Consider the following 22,686-nt stretch of genomic DNA (forward strand, 5'->3'; position numbering starts at 1 on the left):
ATATATATATATATACACATATACTTTTTTTAGGTATTTCATTTAAGAGTATTTAAAAAAAAACATTTAATTATTTAAATGTTATTTTTAAATATTAAAATAGTTTAATATTTACATTTAATTAATTAGGTCATATCTATATATCACATATATGTATGTGTGTGAATGTTTATTGTTATAATATTGTCATATATTATTAAGTTTGAGATGTACTTCATCTAAAACTATTTAAAAAAACATTTAATTATTTAATACTTATGCATACTTTTATATGATCTCACAAAATAAAGACTTTGAATTTGCATTTTTTTGTCATTTGTCAAATTTCACGTTTGACTTTTAATTACTACAAAAAGTAAAAGGTGTTTAAAATAGTGTATTTATATAATAATATATTTTATAAATAATTGTTTTTTATATCATTCTTTTAGAAAATATGATTCTATGCTTATTCATCTAACAGGAACTATGCATAAATCTAGCACTAAATCTTTAACCATCTAAAAGACATTTTCAGCAAACACTCCCGTGATGTTTGTGATGCAAATCTACAATGAAGTGAAAAACACTAACAGTGTGTGTGATTTTTTCCATCTCCCCTCAGGTACACGCTTACGGAGGGCGACTTCCATCACTTGAAGAACGCGCGGCTCACCCACCTCCACTTCCCTCCACCCGCCCTCCAGATACTCACCATCCACGAGTGTGAGTCATCAGAGAACAGTATTGCCATGACAACGCGCCCCGTCGCTAAATCCAGCCTCTCAATTTTTCAGGTGACAGTCACATTGCTCTGCTAATATATGTCAGTATGATGTCAGTTTAAATCATTAAGGTCATGATGGATTGTCAGTTTGTCAAGTGATATGGTGTGTAAGGAGACGTTTATGCTGTGAGCAATTGATTTATCTATATATTGGGGTCATTAATGTTTTAACATGTTTACTCCTACTTTATCGTAGTCACATGATGATGAAGCGGCATGAGATACAGTAAATCCTACTGTATCCCTCAAATTGTACTTTTTTTTTGTCCTAAGCAGCTCCAGCTTCTTTTAAACACATTTAAAAAAATCTTACTGACTCCAAACTTTTGACAACACTTTAGAGTATTTACATTTCATATATTTCCAAAAATTAAATACAGGTATTTTGGAATTTTATCTCAACGTGTGTAAGAATGGCAGTCCTATTAAATAATGAGGAAAAATAGTTAAAAATAGTAGTAATAGCTGTGGTTATTCATCATGCTGGAAAAAGATAATTGAGAATGTGCATTGTGGGATATAGTACACAGTGTACTCTGTTGTATATAACAATTTTTTGCGAAAGTAGTCGGTTATTTAATTATTGCATGGCATGCATTTAGGAAATTTGCATATAGTACACAGTATTTGCGCAATATGTTCTACAAAAACAGTAAGAGTATATGGTAGTTTGATATTGCGAACAAAGCCATTCCACAAGGAAGCCCCTCCCACAGTCAAATCTCATTGGTCTAAAATTCTGTATAAGAACCATCAAACATAATCTGATTGGCTGTCACATTTTAAAAATTGGTTTAATTATCATTCCACAAGGAAGCCCCTCTCACAGTCAAATCTCAATGGTCCAAAATTCCATATAAGAAACATCAAATATAATCTGATTGGCTGTCGCATTGAAAAATTTGGTTTCATCGTCATTCCATAAGGAAGCACCTCGGCTCCCACAGTCAAATCTCATTGGTCTAAAATTTGGTATAAGCAACATGAAGTATGATCTGATTGGCTGTTGCATTTTAAAAATAGGATTCATTGTCATTCCACAAGGAAGCCCCTCCCACAGTCAAATCTCACTGGTCCAAAATCCTCTATAAGAAGCTTATAATATTTATTCTGATTGGCTGTTGCATTTAAAAATTTGGTTTCATGTTCATTCCACAAGGAAGCCCCTCCCACAGTCAAATCTCATTGTTCCAAAATTCCATATAAGAAACATCAAATATAATCTGATTGGCTGTCGCATTTTAAAATTTGGTTTCATCGTCATTCCATAAGGAAGCACCTCCCACAGTCAAATCTCATTGGTGTAAAATTTGGTATAAGAAACATCAAGTATGATCTGATTGGCTGTCGCATTTTAAAAATAGGATTCATTGTCATTCCACAAGGAAGCCCCTCCCACAGTCAAATCTCATTGGTCCAAAATCCCCTATAAGAAGCTTATAATAAAATATCTGATTGGCTGTTGCATTTTAAAATGTGGTTTCATGGTCATTCCACAAGGAAGCCCCTCCCACAGTCAAATCTCATTGTTCCAAAATTCCATATAAGAAACATCAAATATAATCTGATTGGCTGTCGCATTTTAAAATTTGGTTTCATCGTCATTCCATAAGGAAGCACCTCCCACAGTCAAATCTCATTGGTGTAAAATTTGGTATAAGAAACATCAAGTATGATCTGATTGGCTGTCGCATTTTAAAAATAGGATTCATTGTCATTCCACAAGGAAGCCCCTCCCACAGTCAAATCTCATTGGTCCAAAATCCCCTATAAGAAGCTTATAATATATATTCTGATTGGCTGTTGCATTTTAAAATGTGGTTTCATGGTCATTCCACAAGGAAGCCCCTCCCACAGTCAAATCTCATTGTTCCAAAATTCCATATAAGAAACATCAAATATAATCTGATTGGCTGTCGCATTTTAAAATTTGGTTTCATTGTCATTCCATAAGGAAGCCCCTCCCACAGTCAAATCTCATTGGTATAAAATTTGGTATAAGCAACATGAAGTATGATCTGATTGGCTGTTGCATTTTAAAAATAGGATTCATTGTCATTCCACAAGGAAGCCCCTCCCACAGTCAAATCTCATTGGTCCAAAATTCCTTATAAGAAACATTAAATATAATCTGGTTGGCTGTCATATTAAAAACATCGGTTTTATCGGACCTGATTAGTATATAATGTTAGAATGCTTCTCCAATTAAGTTATTCAGTCTGAAGCTTTTGATAAACATTTTTATACCTGTACTAGACAAGTTTCAAATGACTGCATGATTTTGTTTGTTTAGGTTTGTTTCTCATTACTACCATAAGCAATAACATGCATTGTGTTTGTCCCATGCACAGCCACCAGTATGTTCACTGCCACAGACTGCCCTGATCAGCCGAAGTCTCAGTCCCAGCTCGGCCCTTCCTGGCGACTCTCTCAACTCCACTGTACACACAACGTTCTGTGAGAGTGTTGCGGCGGCCGGTCCTGAGCCCTCCAGTCCATGTCTAGTGAGTCACACACACTAATACACTCACCCATTGACGCATAATAATTAGTGTGCAACCGATATTTTAGAGAGGAGGGCCGATATTAAGCCAGAATATATGATATAATCTCACTATTAAAGGGATAGTTCACTTTGAAATTAATTTTTGGTATGTTTTAGCTTACCTCAAGAGCATCCAAGATGTAGGTGTCTTTTTTTCCGCAGTAGTTTCAATTTTTATATTTTTAGGTCAAACCGTTCTTGTCTGTCAGTCATAATGCAGGTCTATGGTCATTATCTTAAAACACAAGCACAGAGTCCAAATTAAAACAATTCCCCGTCGTCCAAATTAAACAATTCCCCATCGTAAGTACACATTGATGGCCTAAGACACGAAACGAGCGGTTTGTGTGAGAAAACGAACAGTATTTATATCGTTTTTACCACTTATACACAGCCATGTCGAAGTGATCTGATCTGACGTGTACGCAGACTGGTGCATAGATATATACACACTAGATGTCGCCTTAAAGACATTCGTTCCAATGAACTGCCATAGACAAGGCGACATCTAGTGTGTATATACTGTATCTATGCACCAGTCTGCGTACACGTCAGATCAGATCACTTCGACATGGCTGCGTATAAGAGGTAAAAACTATATAAATACTGTTCGTTTTCTCACACAAACCGCTCGTTTCGTGTCTTAGGCCATCAATGTGTACTTACGATGGGGAATTGTTTAATTTGGACGACGGGGAATTGTTTTAATTTGGACTCTGTGCTTGTGTTTTGAGATAATGACCATAGACCTGCATTATGACTGACAGACAAGAACGGTTTGACCTAAAAATATAAAAATTGAAACTACTGCGGAAAAAAAGACACCTACATCTTGGATGCCCTTGAGGTAAGCTAAAACATACCAACAATTTATTTCAAAGTGAACTATCCCTTTAATTAATTTAAAGATAAGTTTTTTTGGTTACACTTTACAATAAGGCTCATTAGTTAACATTAGTTAATGTATTAACTAACATGAACTAACCATGAGCAATCCATTTGTTACTGTATTTGTTAATCTTTTTTTAACGTTAGTTAATAAAAATGCAGCTGTTCATTGTTAGTTCATGTTAGTTCACAGTGCATTAACTAATGTTAACAAGATTTTAATAAAGTATTAGTAAATGTTGAAATTCACATCAACAAAGATTAATAAATGCTGTATACATGCAGTTCATTATTAGTTCTTTCTGCCGTACTTTCTCCGGCAACTAGACCCGTTTTCCTGTTCGGCATAAAGCCTATGGGAGATTTGGACGCTCAGGCATTGATGTTCTCAGTGCTTTTAAAATAAAAGTCCTGCTTCCGACACACAAGTAGTTAAACTTTACGGCCAATGCCGATAATTAATCTCTTATGATTTATATATTGCAATTATGTAATATTGCAAACAAAAACAGATGGAGGTCAGAGGAGTCGTCGGCAGAAGCGCAGGCATCATGGGTAATGGTAGAGAGGGTGCATCGGGCTCAGCCACGGCCCTGTCCTCGTCTGGAGGGGCCCCGCAGGGCCCAATGCTGCAGTTCTTCACCAAGCTCCGCCGACACGCCAGCCTTGAGGGAGCAAGTCCCTATTTCAAGATCAAGAAATGGAAGTTTGACAGCAGCCAAAGAGCTTCAAGTCTAGACATGAGAGGTAAGTGCACTCGGTGTGAATTTCATAATTAATAAACAGACTTTTAATTAAATTTTTTGTGTTTTTAGTGCATTTTATAATGGAATTGCTATATGCTGATTTGTATTAAAAATAAATTCCGACTGTATTTAATGCCAGAGACCCCCATATAGTATTATAATCTCCTTTATAAAGACTGTTTAGACAACCCATGACAAGTAGACAATTTTGAATTTTTTTCTTTGTTGTTTGCACATTGTGTCTACAATAGTTTTAGGTCATTTATGTAATTGACAGTACCGTTCAAAGGTTTGGGGTCAGTACAATTATTAAACGTTTTTGAATCTCTGCTGTGCTCAGCAAGGCTGCATTTATTTGATCCATAATACAGTAAAATGGTAATATTGTGAAATATCATAACAAATTAAAAATACATTTTAAAATGTAAATCAGTCTTCAGTGTCACATGATCCTTCAAAACTGGCTCTATCACATGTTCTTCTTCCCATTTTCTGTTTTGTCTTTATTATACACTCAAAAAAAACAACATAAAGTGGGGCCAAATATTTAGTGGTCTTTTAATGGTCTAACTAGTTTAATCACAAATCACTGGTCAGTAAATTTGCATGAATTTGCATGAATACTGTAGATATAGCTCGGAATAGCCGCATCTTGCAGACAGGTTTTTACAGGAAGAAGAGTCAGTGTTGTTCCACTTCATGTTAACGGCTTCATGCTAACGGTAGTTGAAACAGTGTCTCCCAGTTTGTTTGAGTTTAATATGAGACCAAATATTCACTACAGGGTTCAAATCTGGACTCTGACCAGGTCAAAACATGAAGCTGATGGACTTGTTCTCAAGCCACTTCTTGGTTGTGTTCGCAATTTGGGCTGGAGAATCGTCTTGTTGAAAAGTAAAATCTGATCATTCCTCTTTAGATAACAGCTTTTCAATTGTGGGAAGCAAGCCATTTTGCAATATTCTCCTGTACTCCAAGGCATTAAATGACTGTGAAGCAGCTCGCTAATACAAGCAGCTAAAAAGGCTTCCCGCACAATCCATGCTTCACTGTGGTAGAGGTGCATTTATTATTATATTTCTCAGCAGATCTATGATGACACCGCTCTGGAGCATCACCATGCAACTCGTGTTTCATTGTGATTCATCACTCCACACACAACTTCCCATATTCTGCCAAAAAAAAAAAAAAGAAGCTTTTTAAATAGTGCATTTGCTGAAAGGGATATTTCACCGCTGGAAAGATGAATGTGTATTTAAATTGTGTGAAATTATTTTAGAAGTTGGTGCCTTCTAGACTGAGAAAAGCCAGAAAATTTATTTTTGGCTCATGTGGATGAAAGACAACAACTCCCAGAATGCACTTGCTTCGCTGCCCTACGAGGCCACTCCCAAGCCACGCCTACCGGTTACAGAGGGCAGTATCGGAAGAAATGATACAACTAGGCTACTAGTTGACTCGAAACTGAAAAGACGCCGTTTTATCGTGAGATCCCCCTATGGGCGGGTTGAAAACATGCAGAACGAGCTCCTACTGCTGGCTGTAGTCTCTCGCCTCTGGCCAAAAAAGCCTCAGATGATGCAAAATGATGATTTTTGCGTCATCGGAGGTTTTTTTCCAGACACACAATACAGAAATCTCTCGTCTCAGGGGGACATGAGGGAGGGACGCACAGTCATTCGAAAATACTACCGGGTTTCTACTGATACAAAGCGTAATGCTAATCGGTGAAGTATCCCTTAAAGTTTGGCTAATTTCCTGAACAATAATTTGTGGTTAAGACAAATGAAAAGCTTAAATTTAGTGTTTTTGGGCATGGCCCAAATTTTTTTTTTTTTTATTATTTTTTTTTATACATTGACATGTTAAAAAGCTTTTTAATGCTTGCTGCGCAAGTATGATATTATTCTGCCTAATATTTAAATAATGAGAAAAGCGCATGGTGTAGCTGACGAGACTGAATGAATAAACATGAATGAATAGATTAACTAGAATGCTGTTGTTTGATTATATAAGTATTACTGTAAAAATCGTTCAGTTTATCCTCTCAGGTCTGTCAGCATGAAAGGAAGTGAAAGAACACTGCTGTGGAAAGTACAGACAGTGTTATGAACCTGTGAAGCGATCAGTTTCCTAACCTCAGGGCTTAGATGCAAAGCAATATTGAATGTTTCTGTGCTTTTCATTTAGCCCCTGCATTGTGTATTACCTTGGAAAATGATTGAAGACCTTAATAGAGTTTTAGTGCCTTCATGTAGCATGGAGCAGAGAAACAGGTCGGCTTTATATTCGATAGTAATCTATAGTCTGCTAAACACACACACACACACACACACACACACACACACACACACACACACACACACACACACACACACACACACACACACACACACACACACACACACACACACACACACACACACACACACACACACACACACACACACACACACACACACACACACACACACACACACACACTATAGAATATTCTCTCAGCCAAGACGGAGCTGCTGTATTTGTGTGCCAAGACTCACACTCAAGCAGATGGCCGGTTGACGCAGGGCTCTTCCATTCCAAATTTCTTCTTTTTTTTTTTTTTTAAAGGAGAGATGGCAAAAAAGAGCATTTCAAACGATCTTTTTTTTTTTTTTATGTGAAACAATAAGGTCATGATTAAAGCAATGCTCTAATAGAATGGATTTCCATTGTAGAGTGCCCTGGTTAACTAATAAGATACATATTATATTGTTAATATGTTAATTATGTTTTTTGAATGCATTACAACTAATGTACTATATTTAGAATACACATAAAAAAGCAATTAGAGGAACATTTTCAATTAAGTATTAAATTATTTTTAAATTAAAGGTATAGCGGAGGATCTTTCCAAATTTTAGATAAGACCCGCCCTCTCCACTTTTTGAAAAGTTTGATTGATTCACCAGAATGATTGACAATTAGGAGGACCAATAGTTTAGACTACCCACCAGGAAGTAAAACATCCTCCGCTATACCTTTAAATAAAAATAATAATTGCATTAAAATAAAAAAAATTTAATTAATTGAACGAATTTAATACAAATTAAAGTGTATTATTAAAATGTATAATTAAAAACAGTTTATAGACAATCCATGTTATATACCAAAATCGAGCCAGACCAAATGCAAGTTTGCTAAAACAATGGCAAAATAAATTTCGGACTGATCTGTGGATGCGTTGAAATATTTGCACTTTTTGCGGCAAGTCTGTATGCAGTCAATGTATTCTAATCAAAACTCATGTCGTTCCAAACCCGTAAGACTTTCTTTCATCTTCTGAACACAAATTAACGTCTTTTTGATGAAATCTGAGAGCTTTCTGTCCCTCCATTGACAGTCTACGCAACTACCACTTTGACGCTTCAAAAAGTTAATAAAGAGAATGTAAAACTAATCCATATGAATTGAGCGGTTTAGTCCGAAATTTTCTGAAGAGACTTGATCACTATATGTTGAACAGATTGAATTTAGGCTTTTATTCATAGAACAAAACCTATAAAGAACCTATATTGTCGAGAGCTGTAGTTTCAACCACGCAACTTTGATGTTTGCGAATGTTCTTTGGAACTATGGTCTCGGGAAACATAGAATCGCTGAACTTTGGTGAAAACGGAACTTGCGACCATTGGCTAATACTAACAAGAAACTATGCAGGTTTTTTTGGTGGATCAATTAATCGTTGACAATAAAACCTGGAATGTGTTGATTTTGATTTCATGTTATCCTTTTAACTTGCTTTGTGAGGCTGTTGACGCAAAATTCATGTCGTCCCTAAAGGCTCCCCCAAACGGAGGCAGTTCCAGCGGCAGCGTGCAGCCAGCGAGAGCATGGACCAAGAGGAGCATGACGCCCATCACATCGACCTCATACAATACATCGCTCGCACCAAGGATGTTACCTACTGCCCCACCCGGCCCAGTCCACGCCTTCTGTCCCCCCCTTCCACACCCCCACCCTCCCTCGGCAGGTATCTTTAATTGCCTCGCCCATGCATTCGCTATAGCAACCATCTGCCACGCCACTCCTCATAAAGCAGACCCCATTCCATGCTGGACTGATCTCAGCTCGCTGATCACACTGCCGTATCATGGCATCATCAGCTTACAGTGCAAAAAGCTTTGCTTTAGAATATGGAAGTTATTTCCTTGAGTGGGGGTAAATTCCACAGGCGTACCTTTTTGGTATTTGTAGCGATTGGTTTGCATATGTTTTGCAAAATGTTCCAGGAAGGTCAATACGCATGGTTTTGTATCGCATTATTAGTATATTTGTTTATATTTGCTTACCTAGTACAACTGACTTTCTTGAATCTGTTGCTGTGCAGTGGTCTCCTCGAATGAACCATCACAGAGTGAGTCACAACCATCTGTGCGTTCATGGAGGCATCTGTTTTAACATCTCTGAATCTGGGCCTGAGAGCTTTTACGGAAAGGAAAAATAAACAAACATAATATATTTTATATACTGTACCATTCAAAACTTTGGAGTCATTTTTAAAGAAATTAATACTTTTATTAAGCAAGGGTGATTAAAGTGATCAACAGTAAAGACATTTACAATGTTAAAAAAGTTTTTGCATCAGTTACCACATAAATATTGAGCTGCACAACAGTTTTTAACATTCATATTAATGAGAAATCTTGAGCAGCACATCAGTAAATTAGAATGATTTCTGAAGGATCATGTGACACTGAAAACTGTAGTAATGAAGCTGAAAATTCAGCTTTGTCAAAGGAATAAAATACATTTTAAAATTAGGGATGCAGCGATATGAAAATTATAGCCGATATCGATAACCGATAATTCTTTATATTTGAAAGCCGATAACCGATATATTGGCCGATAAATCGAAATCCAATTTTTTATATCTTTTTTGAGAGCCTGATTACAAAACAAAAGTCCCCACCATTAAAAGCCACGTCCCAAACACACAATTATAATTTTCTCATTATAATTTTATGTAGCCTATACAGCAGACTTAACTGTACTATTTTTCTTTTATGATTGGAAGTGATTCCAATCATATTTCAAGCAATTTCAAGCAATTTATCCAGTCATATTTCAAGCATCTGAAGTGTCTCAGCTGAGGGAAATAATCAATTATTTATTGGCATTTATATATTGGCCAAATTTTTGGGCCGATAACGATAACATTACAAATTATATCCGATATGATGACTGATGGATCGTGCATCCCTAAATTTAAATAGAAAAAGTTATTTTCAATTGTAATGATACTTCAGAATATTACTGTTTTTACTGTATTTTCGATCAAATAAATGCAGCCTTGGTGATCATAAGATACTTTTTTTTTAAAACTTAAAAAAGTTACATACATTAAAGTTACTTTTGAACAGTTGTGTAGACCCACAGTGACATAAAACATTAATATAGTAGGGATGGTTCACAGTGGTTGACTTTTTGACTAATTTAGTCAGTTAGTTAGGCTGAATAGTTTACCTTAGTTTGGATCTATTTGTTTTTAGATATTTTTAGCAGTGCTACTTTAATTATCGTGCTTTGCGTTTTTATTTATTTACTGTTTTTGGAGCATTGCCATTTTATATATATAATACAATTATATAACAATATAGTATATTTATATCAAAAATAAAAGTTAAAATGTCTGAATCTGGGCTCAGGGCTTTAACGGAAAGCTTATTTGACAGATGCACACTGACATGAAACATGCTTTGCTACATTGTGGCATTTTTAAAGAAATACTGACTATATATAGGACTATGAGCTTGTCTGATTTCATATGTGTGCTGTTCTTCAGGTTAGAGGTGGAGGTGATGGTGGAGCCCAGCTGCAGCAGAGCGATGGGTCCCGGGGTGATCGGCCTTACCTCCGAGCCCCCAGATGAGAGTCCTGGAATGGGCTGTCATCAGGAGAGCTTAGAACCTCAGACCTTGTACCGTGATATCTGGACTCTTCGCGCCTCCCTCGAGCGGTATGTCTCGTCTGACCAGAGCAGCAACAATGACAAAGACTCAGTCCGTAGTGACGCAGAAAGTGTGTGCTCTCTAGGGGGTAAGACCGATATGGGAGGGCTGCCTAGGTTCCCCTCGCAGGATATTGGGGATGAGTTAGAGGGGGATGCAGACTTGCCTCTAGATGAGGGATCGGAGAAAAGTCGTAAGCAGGATAGTGTCGATTCTGAAAGAGGAAGTGATGGGGAGCCGGGAAACCGCAAGCTCCTCCAGATGGACAGCGGTTACGCCTCGATAGAAGCACCTTCGCGTGCTCCTGAGGAGCTGCGACTGTTCGGAAGCAGCAGTAGCAGTAAAGACGGCTCCGCCGTGGAGCGCAGGCACTTCTTCAGTTCCGGCTGCAAAGGGACCGTGTGCGAGAGCTTCGACACGGACATCTTTGACGAAGAACTAGAAGAGGAACCCGCGGGTGCCAGTGGTGGTGTGGACGGAGTGGAAACGGACAAGAGCACCATTCTGTGGTCCCCTTACGGCCAGATGTTCACTCAACGGAATGATCAACCTCATCCCCCCGTCCTTTCCCGCCGCGACTACAGCATTGACGAGAAAACCGACGCACTTTTCAACGAGTACTTGCGGCACGACCCGCAGTTCGATCAGCAGGAGTCCCCGCTGCGCTCCAAGCATCGTTCTCGCGTGCACCTGCGCAAGCAGTGGCAGCGCTCCAAACAATACAGCGACCCCGGCCAGCGCTTCCAAACCTCTTTTGACCGGTACCGCTCTCCGCTCCGACGTGGCGAAACTGTCAACTATCCTTTAGAGACTAGCTACCACAGCACGCTCCCACGAATCATCAGTGCACCTGATGAAGAGAGCAGCGAAGGTGCAACCAGTACTCCCGAGACACTCAAGGCAGATCAGGACACTGCTACTGATGTGGATCCAGACAACATAAGAATATCTTCCAGCACTGAAAGCAGTGGAACCATCAACGAAAAGGAAGTCCTTGAGGCATCACAGCCCCTTCCAACAATTGACATTGCTGGAGAGCAATCGGTGGACCGGGAGAACTCTAGGCTAGCATTGTTACCCCCTGAGCCTCCTGATGAATGTACACACGAATGTACAAGCTACGGCCCACAGACAATCACAGAAGAGCTGAGTGACAAGCTAGCGGCTACCCTTGAAGAACGGCTGTACTCGGATCTCCGCAGGACCAGGGAACCGTCCGAATGTAGTGCAGTGACTATGACCTACACATCGCCCGATCACAGTCCAGTGTAGCATGTGGCTCCCTTCATCTCCTCGTTCAAGAACACTTCGCAGCAACTACAGGTCCAAAGTTTTGATCGACATTGGCTCCGATCTGGAACAGGTTTACTTTGGTCATTTAAATGAAGTTGAAATCATTGTCATTATGTCCTAGACCAATGGTGTAGAGGCATTTCTTCCATGCCCATTGTTAAATAAAAGGCAGTTAAGGCGCATACCTCACGTTGCTCAGTGGACCAAGTCTTAAACAAATGAAATGTCAAAGTCTGTTATTAAAGCTCTCCATTTAGCTACTCGTTGACTTCAAAAGCCAATATTTTCTCTGCACTAGGTAATCCACTGTGAATTTGGGTGCTATTAGATTAAAGATTGATTATATTTGTAAGTGCATGAATTGTATTGCAATGCTGCCTATCCGGATGTCTGTTCATGACCCAAATTAATAATATTATTATAATTTTTTTATTTTGAAAGTACAAGATAGCCCTCTATTTGGTTATTATGTTTTGCTTTCGGACGTTGTGATGAAATGAAACACTAAATACTATTTATTATTAGCATCTGGGTTTTTGTTGTGTAGCTAAACCTGCTGTCAGACTTAATAAATACAATTTCAGAAAAAAATCCTAAATTATAAATAATAATTAGCATAAACTGTAGAAGTTTCCTGGTATGGGTAGACGTGTCTAACTATGTCACATAACCTGTATTTAAAAAAAACAACAACAGCATTATCAATGCTAAATGTCTTGATTAATCTGAAACACCATGGCATTGGTCCAATTCCCAAGCAAACTCTTTCCCAGTGTTTGTAATTTGGGTTACACAAGATTAGTTGCACTAAAACACTAGCTTGTTTCCCACTGACACATTCGCAACTCACTATTAAGTATCCCTGTCATTTAATAGTTTTTTTTTCTTCTTTTTTTTCTTTTTCTTGAAGTCCTGAATGGCTAAAACTGCCTCTTTGTGAGATACTGTAATTTTATGACCATTGAATTATTATAATTATTGTGCTTTTCATCTTTTAATTGTATCATTTGTTCTGTATCGTTGATCATATCCGTGAGAATGAATAGTAGAGTGAACAATTTTCAAATTTATAGTGCCAAATTATTGTCAGGTAATACCAAGATCAAACATGAAAACACTGTAAGCAACAGTTGGGAAAGAAAAACCAGTCCTGTAAAATAAGGATCACAGATTTGCCTCTCTAAGGGTTTGAATCAAGCCTGAGACATTTGAATGAATTTCATTGAGAGAAGGGCATGCCTTTTCTTGCATGTATTTCACAAAATGAGCTCTCTGTGTTCATGAGCAGTACTTTTACGTGAAGATGACCATGACGAGAATCCATAGAAGTGAACGGCTGCACACGCTGATTTTGGACAAAACCGTCATTTAGAGTCAATTAGAGCCAATCCCACTGCCCAGCATAAGCCATTGTTGTATCTCGGTACAAATGCCACCATTCACATTAATCCGAACTATCCACTATGCTAGTATTCCCATCTGTCAGCAGCTGCTCTTGGGTTGAGCTCACAGTATGGGTTGCGTTGTATTGATCATTCTGGGTTTGATCTTCTCGTAAGCATGCAAACAAAAGGTTGTCCTCGGCTTGTGATGTGTTAGAAAGTCTGTCATTGTGAAATGTGAGACCAGACCATTGGCGACATACAGTGTAGAGGCTCTTGATGTAATGAAGCAAAGCTTGTGTAGCATCTGTAGGCTTTGTCAATGAAGGCTCACAATGTCTTGTGCCCTTTTAGGGCGATTGATAGAGCTGTTGAGTAGTACACTAAAGTCTACATGTGCTATTTAGGCTGCAGCTGAAGTACCCTATCCAGAAATAAAAAGCTTTCATTATCTAGGCGAACAATGGCTGATGTGCAGGGAGTAATTAACAATGCCAGAGAAAAGAGAGCTTCAGACTAGCTGATATTGTTGATTGATTGTTTCAGGCTAAATGAAACGTACAGACCATCTCACATGATTAATATGGTGCCTTCCTGTGCATTTAACATTTAAAGGGATAGTTCATCTGAAAAATCGCATACAATGAAAGTCAATAGGGTCCAATCAGCGTTATTTTCGTATAGTTAGTTTTGCATATTAAATTTTTTATTTAATATATATATATATCATTTAAATTATTACTTTTTTTTTTCAAGTAATGAATGGTAATGGTTTTAGTTTTAGTTTTAGTTTTAGTTAAGTATAATAACCCTGTTTAGGGTTTGACTTTAACTATATGGACAAAAACAGCAGAAACATTATTCAAAATATCTTCAACATGAATGTAAGTAAATGATGCCAGAATTTCCATTTTTGGGTCAACTATCCCTTTAAGAGAACGAGGTTGAGATCCCCACTAGAGCACTTATTTCTTAAAACTCATTTTGAGCGTACATAATTGAATAGGCCAAATTACCTTACAGAGTTTATTAAAAAATAATAATAAACAGAAACAAAACGAACTAAAAGCTGTTATTGCATTGTGCAAATGGAAATCTGAAATGTGGTACATTTACGCGGCATTGTCAAATACACGTACACAAGGGTTATCTGTTACAAATCCAGATCTTGGTTTTGATTAACTGTAATCCGAAACATGTCAGGGACAGCTAAATCTGTACAAAGGATAAAGTTGAGTTGTATATAAGCACAATGATGTCCCATTTCAGGCACTAGAATAGTCTATGTCTTGGATTTGACATAAACCTAGTTGGGACCTTTGGGAGATGTGTGCACAATCAAATAGCCTGTCGGTTGATGGATTACTGTGTATAGATTTGCATGTGATGACAAATTATTGTTTAGCGAATCCAAAACGAAGCACCAAATCATAGATATTTTTTGTGTGAATCCGAGAATGAAAAGAAATAGACTTGGTACTAAAATATTGTAAAGTATTTTAACGGAGTCTGTTATTTTAGAAGTAATGCTTTGCTGACTTGATAAGATTTTCATGGACAAAAATAATTATTTCTATTGCTGGGTATATTTAGATGAAAAAGGAAATATATATTAATGTGCAAATTTCCTTGTAGAAAAAAAACATCTGTAAAAAATCTGCTTGACTAATTACTCAGTCAAAAAAGAGAGAGCGAGGCGAGCTTTCTGAACGTTTGTTTGTTTACCTGGATCTCTTTGTTCTAGATCTACTGAGCCTTGAGGGACCAACTAATCTAAACATTTATTTTCATGTTATGTTTTTCCAACTAGTCAATAAAGAATGATGCATTATGACTTTGCCTGAGTCCTTTTCGTTTTTATTTCATCTCAAGATCAAGAGATTGTCGACTCGCTCCGGCAAACTGCTATCTACACCTGTCTATGTTCCATCCTGCCGTTCTCCATCTTAGGCGCTGGAATATCCCTGTGGGAACATCAAATATTCATATCAGCCAAGCTAATAAATTAAAGATGGCTGTACAGTCATTATGATTCTAAATCAATAGCAACCCCTGGTAACCAGGGAGACTGGGAAAGGGCCTTTACTCTTATGATAGTGGCTATCAATCATCTGCGCGACAACGCGAACAATGACACCACTGACACATCCTATTTATACATGTTCCTGTGCTGTACTGAATATTCCTCATCTGAATTGAAGATGACCAACCCAATGGATGTCATCTCTCCATTGGGGACTGGATGTTTGATCGTGATTCAATTTATCATTAAAATTTGAGGCTAAACACTCATCACTGGGGTGTACAAAGATGATGCTGTGAGGGAAGATAAAGGAAAAAAAAAAAAACACAGACCAATTCTAGATCTTTTTTGTCAAACAAGCATATTCCTAACCCTATCACTAACCTCAACTCTAACCATTGACTATCAAAAGTCAATTGGAAACAGTGCTTGAAATGGGCCGGCATTCAATTTCTTGATAAAAAATGTTACTCAAGCCCCAACTCTAAAATCTGATTGGTCGATCGGAATGTTGTTCCAGGACCAACAGGAAGACATCCTGCTTTCACATACTTTGCGACCATTAAAAAAGTTATTTTTATATAGTATGAATGTGTGAATTTAATTCGGATGTTCTACATACGCCATGTTGTCATTGTCATGTGACCTGCCAGTGTCAGTTGGGTCACTTCACTGCCATTCACAAATCCTCTCCTGTGGTCTCATTGGATAGTAAAGTGTCCATTGAATGCGCACTTCAGAATCTCACCCGAAGTAAAACACCATCCAAGAACTTTTCGCCTACTGTCTTATGAATACTGTAAATTCAGACTATTTTTACATACTGTTTTTCAGCTTCTAAATAGTTAGCAAGTATGTCATTTTGGATGTAGCCATGGTAAATGTTTGACAAAGTTCAAGCATGTGGACTGTTCAGGGCTTAAAAGGACAACAAAAAGCTCTGCAGTCTGTTAAAGGTCCTTTGAAATTTTTTGACAAGCACTTTTCTGTGTTGATGTATTTCTTATTCAAATTAGTTTGGGTTGGCCTTGTCTCTGCTTCCATTGCTATCGAAATTTATTCAAGTTTTCTAGTCAGAATTTGGACATGAAGCCCTCTCAAGTCGTATTTAAGATGAGGAAACTCTGGTTAAATTTGCTAAGCTGGGCAGTCATCAGTCATCATTTCCGTATATAAATAACCATGTTTTGCATTTTGTATGCATTTGAATTAACCTGCTGTCCTCAATGATTTCTATTCTTTCCATCAACAAAGCAGTTGAAGATGACAAACTCGTGATTACGACATCAGAAGTGGGAAATAGGACATTTCCAATAGTACATGAAGTCAACATTAATATCCAACAAATACAAAGTTCTGTCATGAAACTCTAGATGGCGCAAGGTAACCTGCTCGCAATCACATCATTTTCTATAGGGCATTCTGTATGTATTGGCAGTAGCAAGTCCCGAATTTGATCAACAGCAGAAGCAGGATAGCAGATCTATTCCGCCAAGACCAATATATCAACATTGTCATGTCTATTAACATGCCAAACACTCAGAGGGCCCTATTTTAACGATCTGAAACGCAAGTATCAAGCGCGAAACGCAAGTAACTTTGTGGGCGGGTCTTGAGTGCTGTTGCTATTATACCGGCGGGATAAATGACTCTTGCGCCTAACGCAAATCTAAAATGGGTTGGTCTGAAGTAGCTTCATTATTCATCGGTGTGGTTTGGGCATAACGTGAAATAAACCAATCAGAGCGAAATCTCACATTCCCTTTAAGAGCAGGCGCGCTTGTTCCATGGCGGTTTGCTATTATAACGGCGGATTTGCCAGGCGCACGCCAGGAGCGGTTCACAGCCGAGGAGACCAACGTTCTCGTCACGGTCGTAAAAGACAGAGAAGTTACATTGGGGATGGAGAAACACACCCAAATTAGCTTCGGTTAAACAGGCGTATAATAATTTGGGTAAATGTGTAAGATAGATTTATGCCTATTTTTTCACATCTTCATGGACACAACAATGATTTCCCTCGTGTGTTAATATTTTTCCTTGTAATAATGTATGGTTTTCTAAAAATGAGAACTGCTGCGTCTGTGTATAGATGAGATAAGCAAAGTGTATGCGCGTTGTGCACACACTACATTGATTATGGCCAAGCATGCACCCTTAAAATAGCATATGAATAACATATTTTTAGAATTGTTTTCTAAACCTGCACAATAGCACCAGGGAACGTTTGTGCCGGAACACGCATCCTCTTTGCGCTGAACCGCCCCCGGGAGCGCAAGTTCATTTCCTAACTTACCGATGTGCGTCTGTGGAGGGAAAAGTCTGCTGTGTGCGGGTGCAAAATAGGAATGATACTTGCGTCGGTGTACAAAGTCAATTGCGCTGGGTGCAATATAGGGCCCAGAGAGTTGTCCTGACAGTATTCTAGTTTATGTCACAAAACATGAATCATAATTTACTACTTGCTAGTTGGATGTAGTACTAGGGAAAGGGACATTCTCTTTGTAGAGCGAATTTGATTGGTTAAAAATAAAAGTGCAGGATGACATCATCAATATCATCACTATTTTTGGTCCACTTTCCTGGAGGAGAAAGATTGTAAAGTTTAAATTGCTTATATCTGCCAAGACTTTAGTAGCATGCTAGATAATAAACATTGCCCTTTAAATCTTATTTGAGTAGAATAGTTTCTGCATGGTCACACATGTAATTTATTGCATTTTAAGCTAATTGAAACCTCATTCAGTACTTCGGCATAAAAGCTTAGAGAAGAAAAAAGACTTGTCTCACCCTTCGGAGCTTGGCACTCATTAGGATGACTGTACCCTGTGAAGCGTGCTTGGTGTACATATGCACCGCTCGAGGCTACAGAATATGATGTGCTTCTCATCATCATAGTGACAGCACATATGGTTTCAGTGGAAAGGCGCCTTCTAACGCTATCATTTTGTAGTGTCTACTAAGAGCACACTGCTCTTGCATACTTATCTGCGCATATAATTTATTCTTAAAATGGAAGCGTCAACTGTGCCTAAACTGAAATCACAGGAACAAATGGTGTCTGAAACATCTCTGCTTTGTGAAACAATATCCTGTGCAATCCATTAAGCAGAGATGGCCAGTGAGTCACCAGCAAAGGAACAAATTAATGGAGATGAAATGTAACTCACTCACCACCCCATCCCATCAACAGACAGAATGGTACTCTGAAAAGCATCATCATTTCAATTGCCCCATTCCCTTCTACGAGGGAAAGAGAGCTAGAGAGATAAAATGCGTGGGAGACACCGATGACTCAGACAGGATAAGACACACTTTTATCAGAAGGTCACTCAGGCTCTCCTCTCCAATTAAGCCGTGCTGAAAATGTTAAAACTGGTTACTGGACTTTTCTAGAATGTATGTGCCAAATGATCTGGTTCCCACAGGAAAGAAAAATCAGAACTGAGATCTCTTTTGTATCTCATTTGTTTTTCCTAGACAGCAATCAGATGAGATTTACTCCTTAAAGGTCCCATATTGTACACCTTTCTGAAGTTTTATTTTAGGTTTTGATGTCCTTAAGAATATATATTTGCGGTATAAGTACCAAAAACCATCTCACAGCTCCTCCTTACAGCTCCTTTCTTAGGAGCTCTGCCAAGGGCAGGTCGATTTTGGCCTGTCTACTTAATATTCATGAGCCTCTCTTCTGATTGGCCTGTTGTTTTCTGAGTGACGCACGGCCAGGCCAACCACAAGTGACTAGGGTCATGTATGCTGTAGCCTGCTGTGGCTTGGTGATGCTCACAAGTAAGGTAAATAAAACACCTTTTAATGATGGTGATAAATTATTTGTTATTAGAGCATAAACATTCACAAACCACTGTTAATTTAACATAAAAGCAAGCATAGGCTACTACGTGCATGGTTTGGCATGACAGAAATAGCGCAAACTGCGCTCCCTTAATAATTCCTAAAAAGCTGATATCTCAGTTCATCGCGATCTCACAAAGCTCCTTTAACACCCGCACACACACGAGTGCCTTACCGCCCGCGCCCTCACTCGGCCATCAAATCTAGTCCCGCGCCGCACTCTTGTGTTGGGTCCCGCGGGAGTGCAGGTCTCTACATCCATCGACTGAACAGCATTTTCTCGACATGTGTCCCTTGTTGTTGCTCAGCAACGATGTTGTCTGGGGGTTGGGCAAAAGGAGGGAGGGTTGGTGGGCAGTGCTTGGGGTGGGACTGAAGGCGGTGAGTAGTTCTGACATCACATTTTTACGGAAGTCACAACGGCTCGTGAAAAGGCACAGCTACTTTATGCAGGCTGTGTGCATTTGTCTGTGGATTGACTGTTTTGAAACCTATATGGTAGTTACATAGCTCCTAGACCTCTATTATCATGAAAAAAGTTTGAATTTTTTGACAATATGGGAGCTTTAAGTCTCCTGCTTACAAGATGTCTCCAGAAAAAGATAATAGAAAACTCATGTGTGTCTCCTCTAGAGTTTTAGAGATCTCAACAATGTCTCTCGTTTTGCTCAGCCAATAAGTCTGCAATCAAAAGTCAGTTATTTAGATATAAAATGTCTCAAATATGTTATCTATATTCATTATATGTATAATATTGTTATTATTTTATATATTCTACATGCATTCAGATATTTCTCTTCGAATTAGACCACATTATCAGAGCTGAATATACACAGTCCTGGTCAGAACTATTGGCACCCTTGGTAAATTTGAACAAAGAAGCCTGTGAAAATATATGTGTTGTTAAAAAAACAAAAATTCACAAAAAAATCTAACCTTTCATTGAAGTAAAACAATGTAAAATGGGGAGGAAATCTCATTATGAAATACCCTTTTATTCCATACTTTTTGCACCCTCCTTTTGCCAAGGTAACAGTTCTGAGTCTTCTCTATAATGCCTGATGAGGTTGAAGATCAGAGACCATTCCTCCATGCAGAATCTCTCCAGATCCTTCAAATTCCTAGGTCCATGTTTGGTGTTTTCTATAGGGTTCAGGTCAGGGGACTGGGATGGTCATGGCAGAACCTTCATTTTGTGCTCAGTGACCCATTTTTGTGTTGATTTTGATGTTTGTTTTGGATCGTTGTCCTGATGGAAGATCCAACCACGGCCCATTATACGATTTCTAGCAGAGGCTGTCAAGTTTTGATTTTGTATCTGTTGTGCCATGATTTATCATGATGCCATGTATCTGAACAAGAAGTCCAGGACCTCCAGCAAAAAAATAGGCCCACAACATTAAAGATCCAGCAGTATATTCAACCGTGGGCATGGGGTACTTTTATCACTGTTTGCACCAAACTCATCTGCCATTTACCATTTTCCAAGGGTGCCAGTAATTCAGTGTCTTTTATTTCTCTAAAGGAATTTTAGAAGAAAGAGACATACAATAATGACAAACGATTGAAACAAAACTGAGTAAGGAAAGAGCAACCTTTGTCTTTTATCTCTTCCTTTGTCTTATCTTTCCTGCATTTGTTCTGACGTCACATAAAGTGAATCATCTTACGTCGAAAAAAAAACTTGGAATCAGATAAAACACAGATGGACTTTCAGATAAGTCTGTAACTTGAAAACCTTACCGATTGTTTGTGCATTTCCCCCCAGACACGAGATGCTAATGCTTCCTGCTATGTTATCCCCAACCCTTTTTTACATTCAACATGATGAATGGTAATAGCTGCACAGAGAGCATGATGTGAGGTGATTTTAGCAGATGCTTTCCTAAGGGGCCGGGTGGGCAGAGGAAAGTGGGAACTTGTTAAGAGATTGTGCTGGTGCTTATGAATGAGTCATAGGGAGTGTAGCCCACATGAATGGGCAGGTGCCACTGCGATGGAGAAAGAAATAGAAAGAGACAAAAAGAGAGAGAAAGAGAGATGAGGGGGGAGACCGAGAGGTATGGAAAGAGACATAGATAGAGAGAGACAGATCCCTGGAAAGCTGATTAGGATCCAGCTCATGCCCACACATCCACCCACACACTCTCCCTCCTCCGTCTCTCTTCCTCCTCTTATGGGGATGATGAACGTAGGGTTCCTCTTGTCTGCGTCCACCTCCATAACAGCTCTGTTGCGTCATCCTCCTGTCATAGTCTTTATCTGTTGTGGTGAAAAATAAATATAAAAATAATCTAAAGAAAGCACAACCACATAAATGTTTATTCAGAGAGTAATGTTTCACATAAAAAGCCTTAGAATTGTTGTCCATTACTGAGAGTTACTGTATAGCTTTATATATATACAGTATATACATTTTATGAATCTGCCGACGGAAATTGTAAGCTTAATCGCGTAGAAAAGTAATCTTAGAACGCCTTTCCTCAATAAGTCACATGATTTGAGGAATCATTCATGTCTGTGGTACAATCAACTTCAGCAATAGGGCTGCACGATTTGGAGGGTCATAAAAAATAAAAAAAATAAAAATTGTGCTTGTTGAGCTTGTGATTATATATACTTAAATTAGTGCTGTTAAATCGATTAATCACATCTAAAACAGTTTGTATATTTATATATATGTGTGTGTATATGTATAATCGATATATATATATATGTGCGATATATATATATATATATATATATATATATATATATATATATATATATCACGATTCATAGATTTAACGGCAGTAATATAAATATTACTTTAATAATAGTAATAGTAATTGTTGTTGTTATATTACTATTATTATTAATAATAAAAAAATATATATATTTGTATTGTAATATTTCCCTGTAAAATAAAAAGTATTTAAGAAAAATAATGTAATAATAATAGTAATTTTATTTTACAGTACAACTGTAAAATTACAGTATTAATATTCATGGCTGCCTTAATTTCTTCGTTTTCGAACTTTAAACCGTCAAACTTTTATTTTGGCAGAAAACTACAGAGAGCCCTTAAAGCTTTTTTTTTTGTTGACAACACCCAGTTTATAATCACTTTAATCACTCATTACAAGTTTGGGAATATAGTTGGTGTATGCTGCGTTCCCAAATGCACATTATAAGTGACCCAAACTCTCTGAGACACTG

General features: G+C 38.0%; 1 protein-coding gene across 1 annotated transcript in view; it reads left to right on the forward strand.

Moving 5' to 3' along the window:
* cbarpb (CACN subunit beta associated regulatory protein b) overlaps positions 1 to 15,448 on the forward strand; it is a 37,128-nt gene extending 21,680 nt beyond the window's left edge. Inside the window, exons 11-15 of the mRNA XM_082138164.1 lie at positions 605 to 776; positions 3,118 to 3,270; positions 4,712 to 4,946; positions 8,768 to 8,957; positions 10,770 to 15,448. Coding sequence (XP_081994290.1) covers positions 605 to 776; positions 3,118 to 3,270; positions 4,712 to 4,946; positions 8,768 to 8,957; positions 10,770 to 12,207 — 2,188 coding nt within the window. The 3' untranslated portion in view covers positions 12,208 to 15,448. The remainder of the gene's footprint in view (positions 1 to 604; positions 777 to 3,117; positions 3,271 to 4,711; positions 4,947 to 8,767; positions 8,958 to 10,769) is intronic.
* Positions 15,449 to 22,686: the final 7,238 nt, after the last annotated feature.

The sequence above is a fragment of the Leuciscus leuciscus genome (genome assembly GCF_965113295.1).
Source record: "Leuciscus leuciscus genome assembly, chromosome: 15".
Classification (NCBI taxonomy): domain Eukaryota; kingdom Metazoa; phylum Chordata; class Actinopteri; order Cypriniformes; family Leuciscidae; genus Leuciscus; species Leuciscus leuciscus.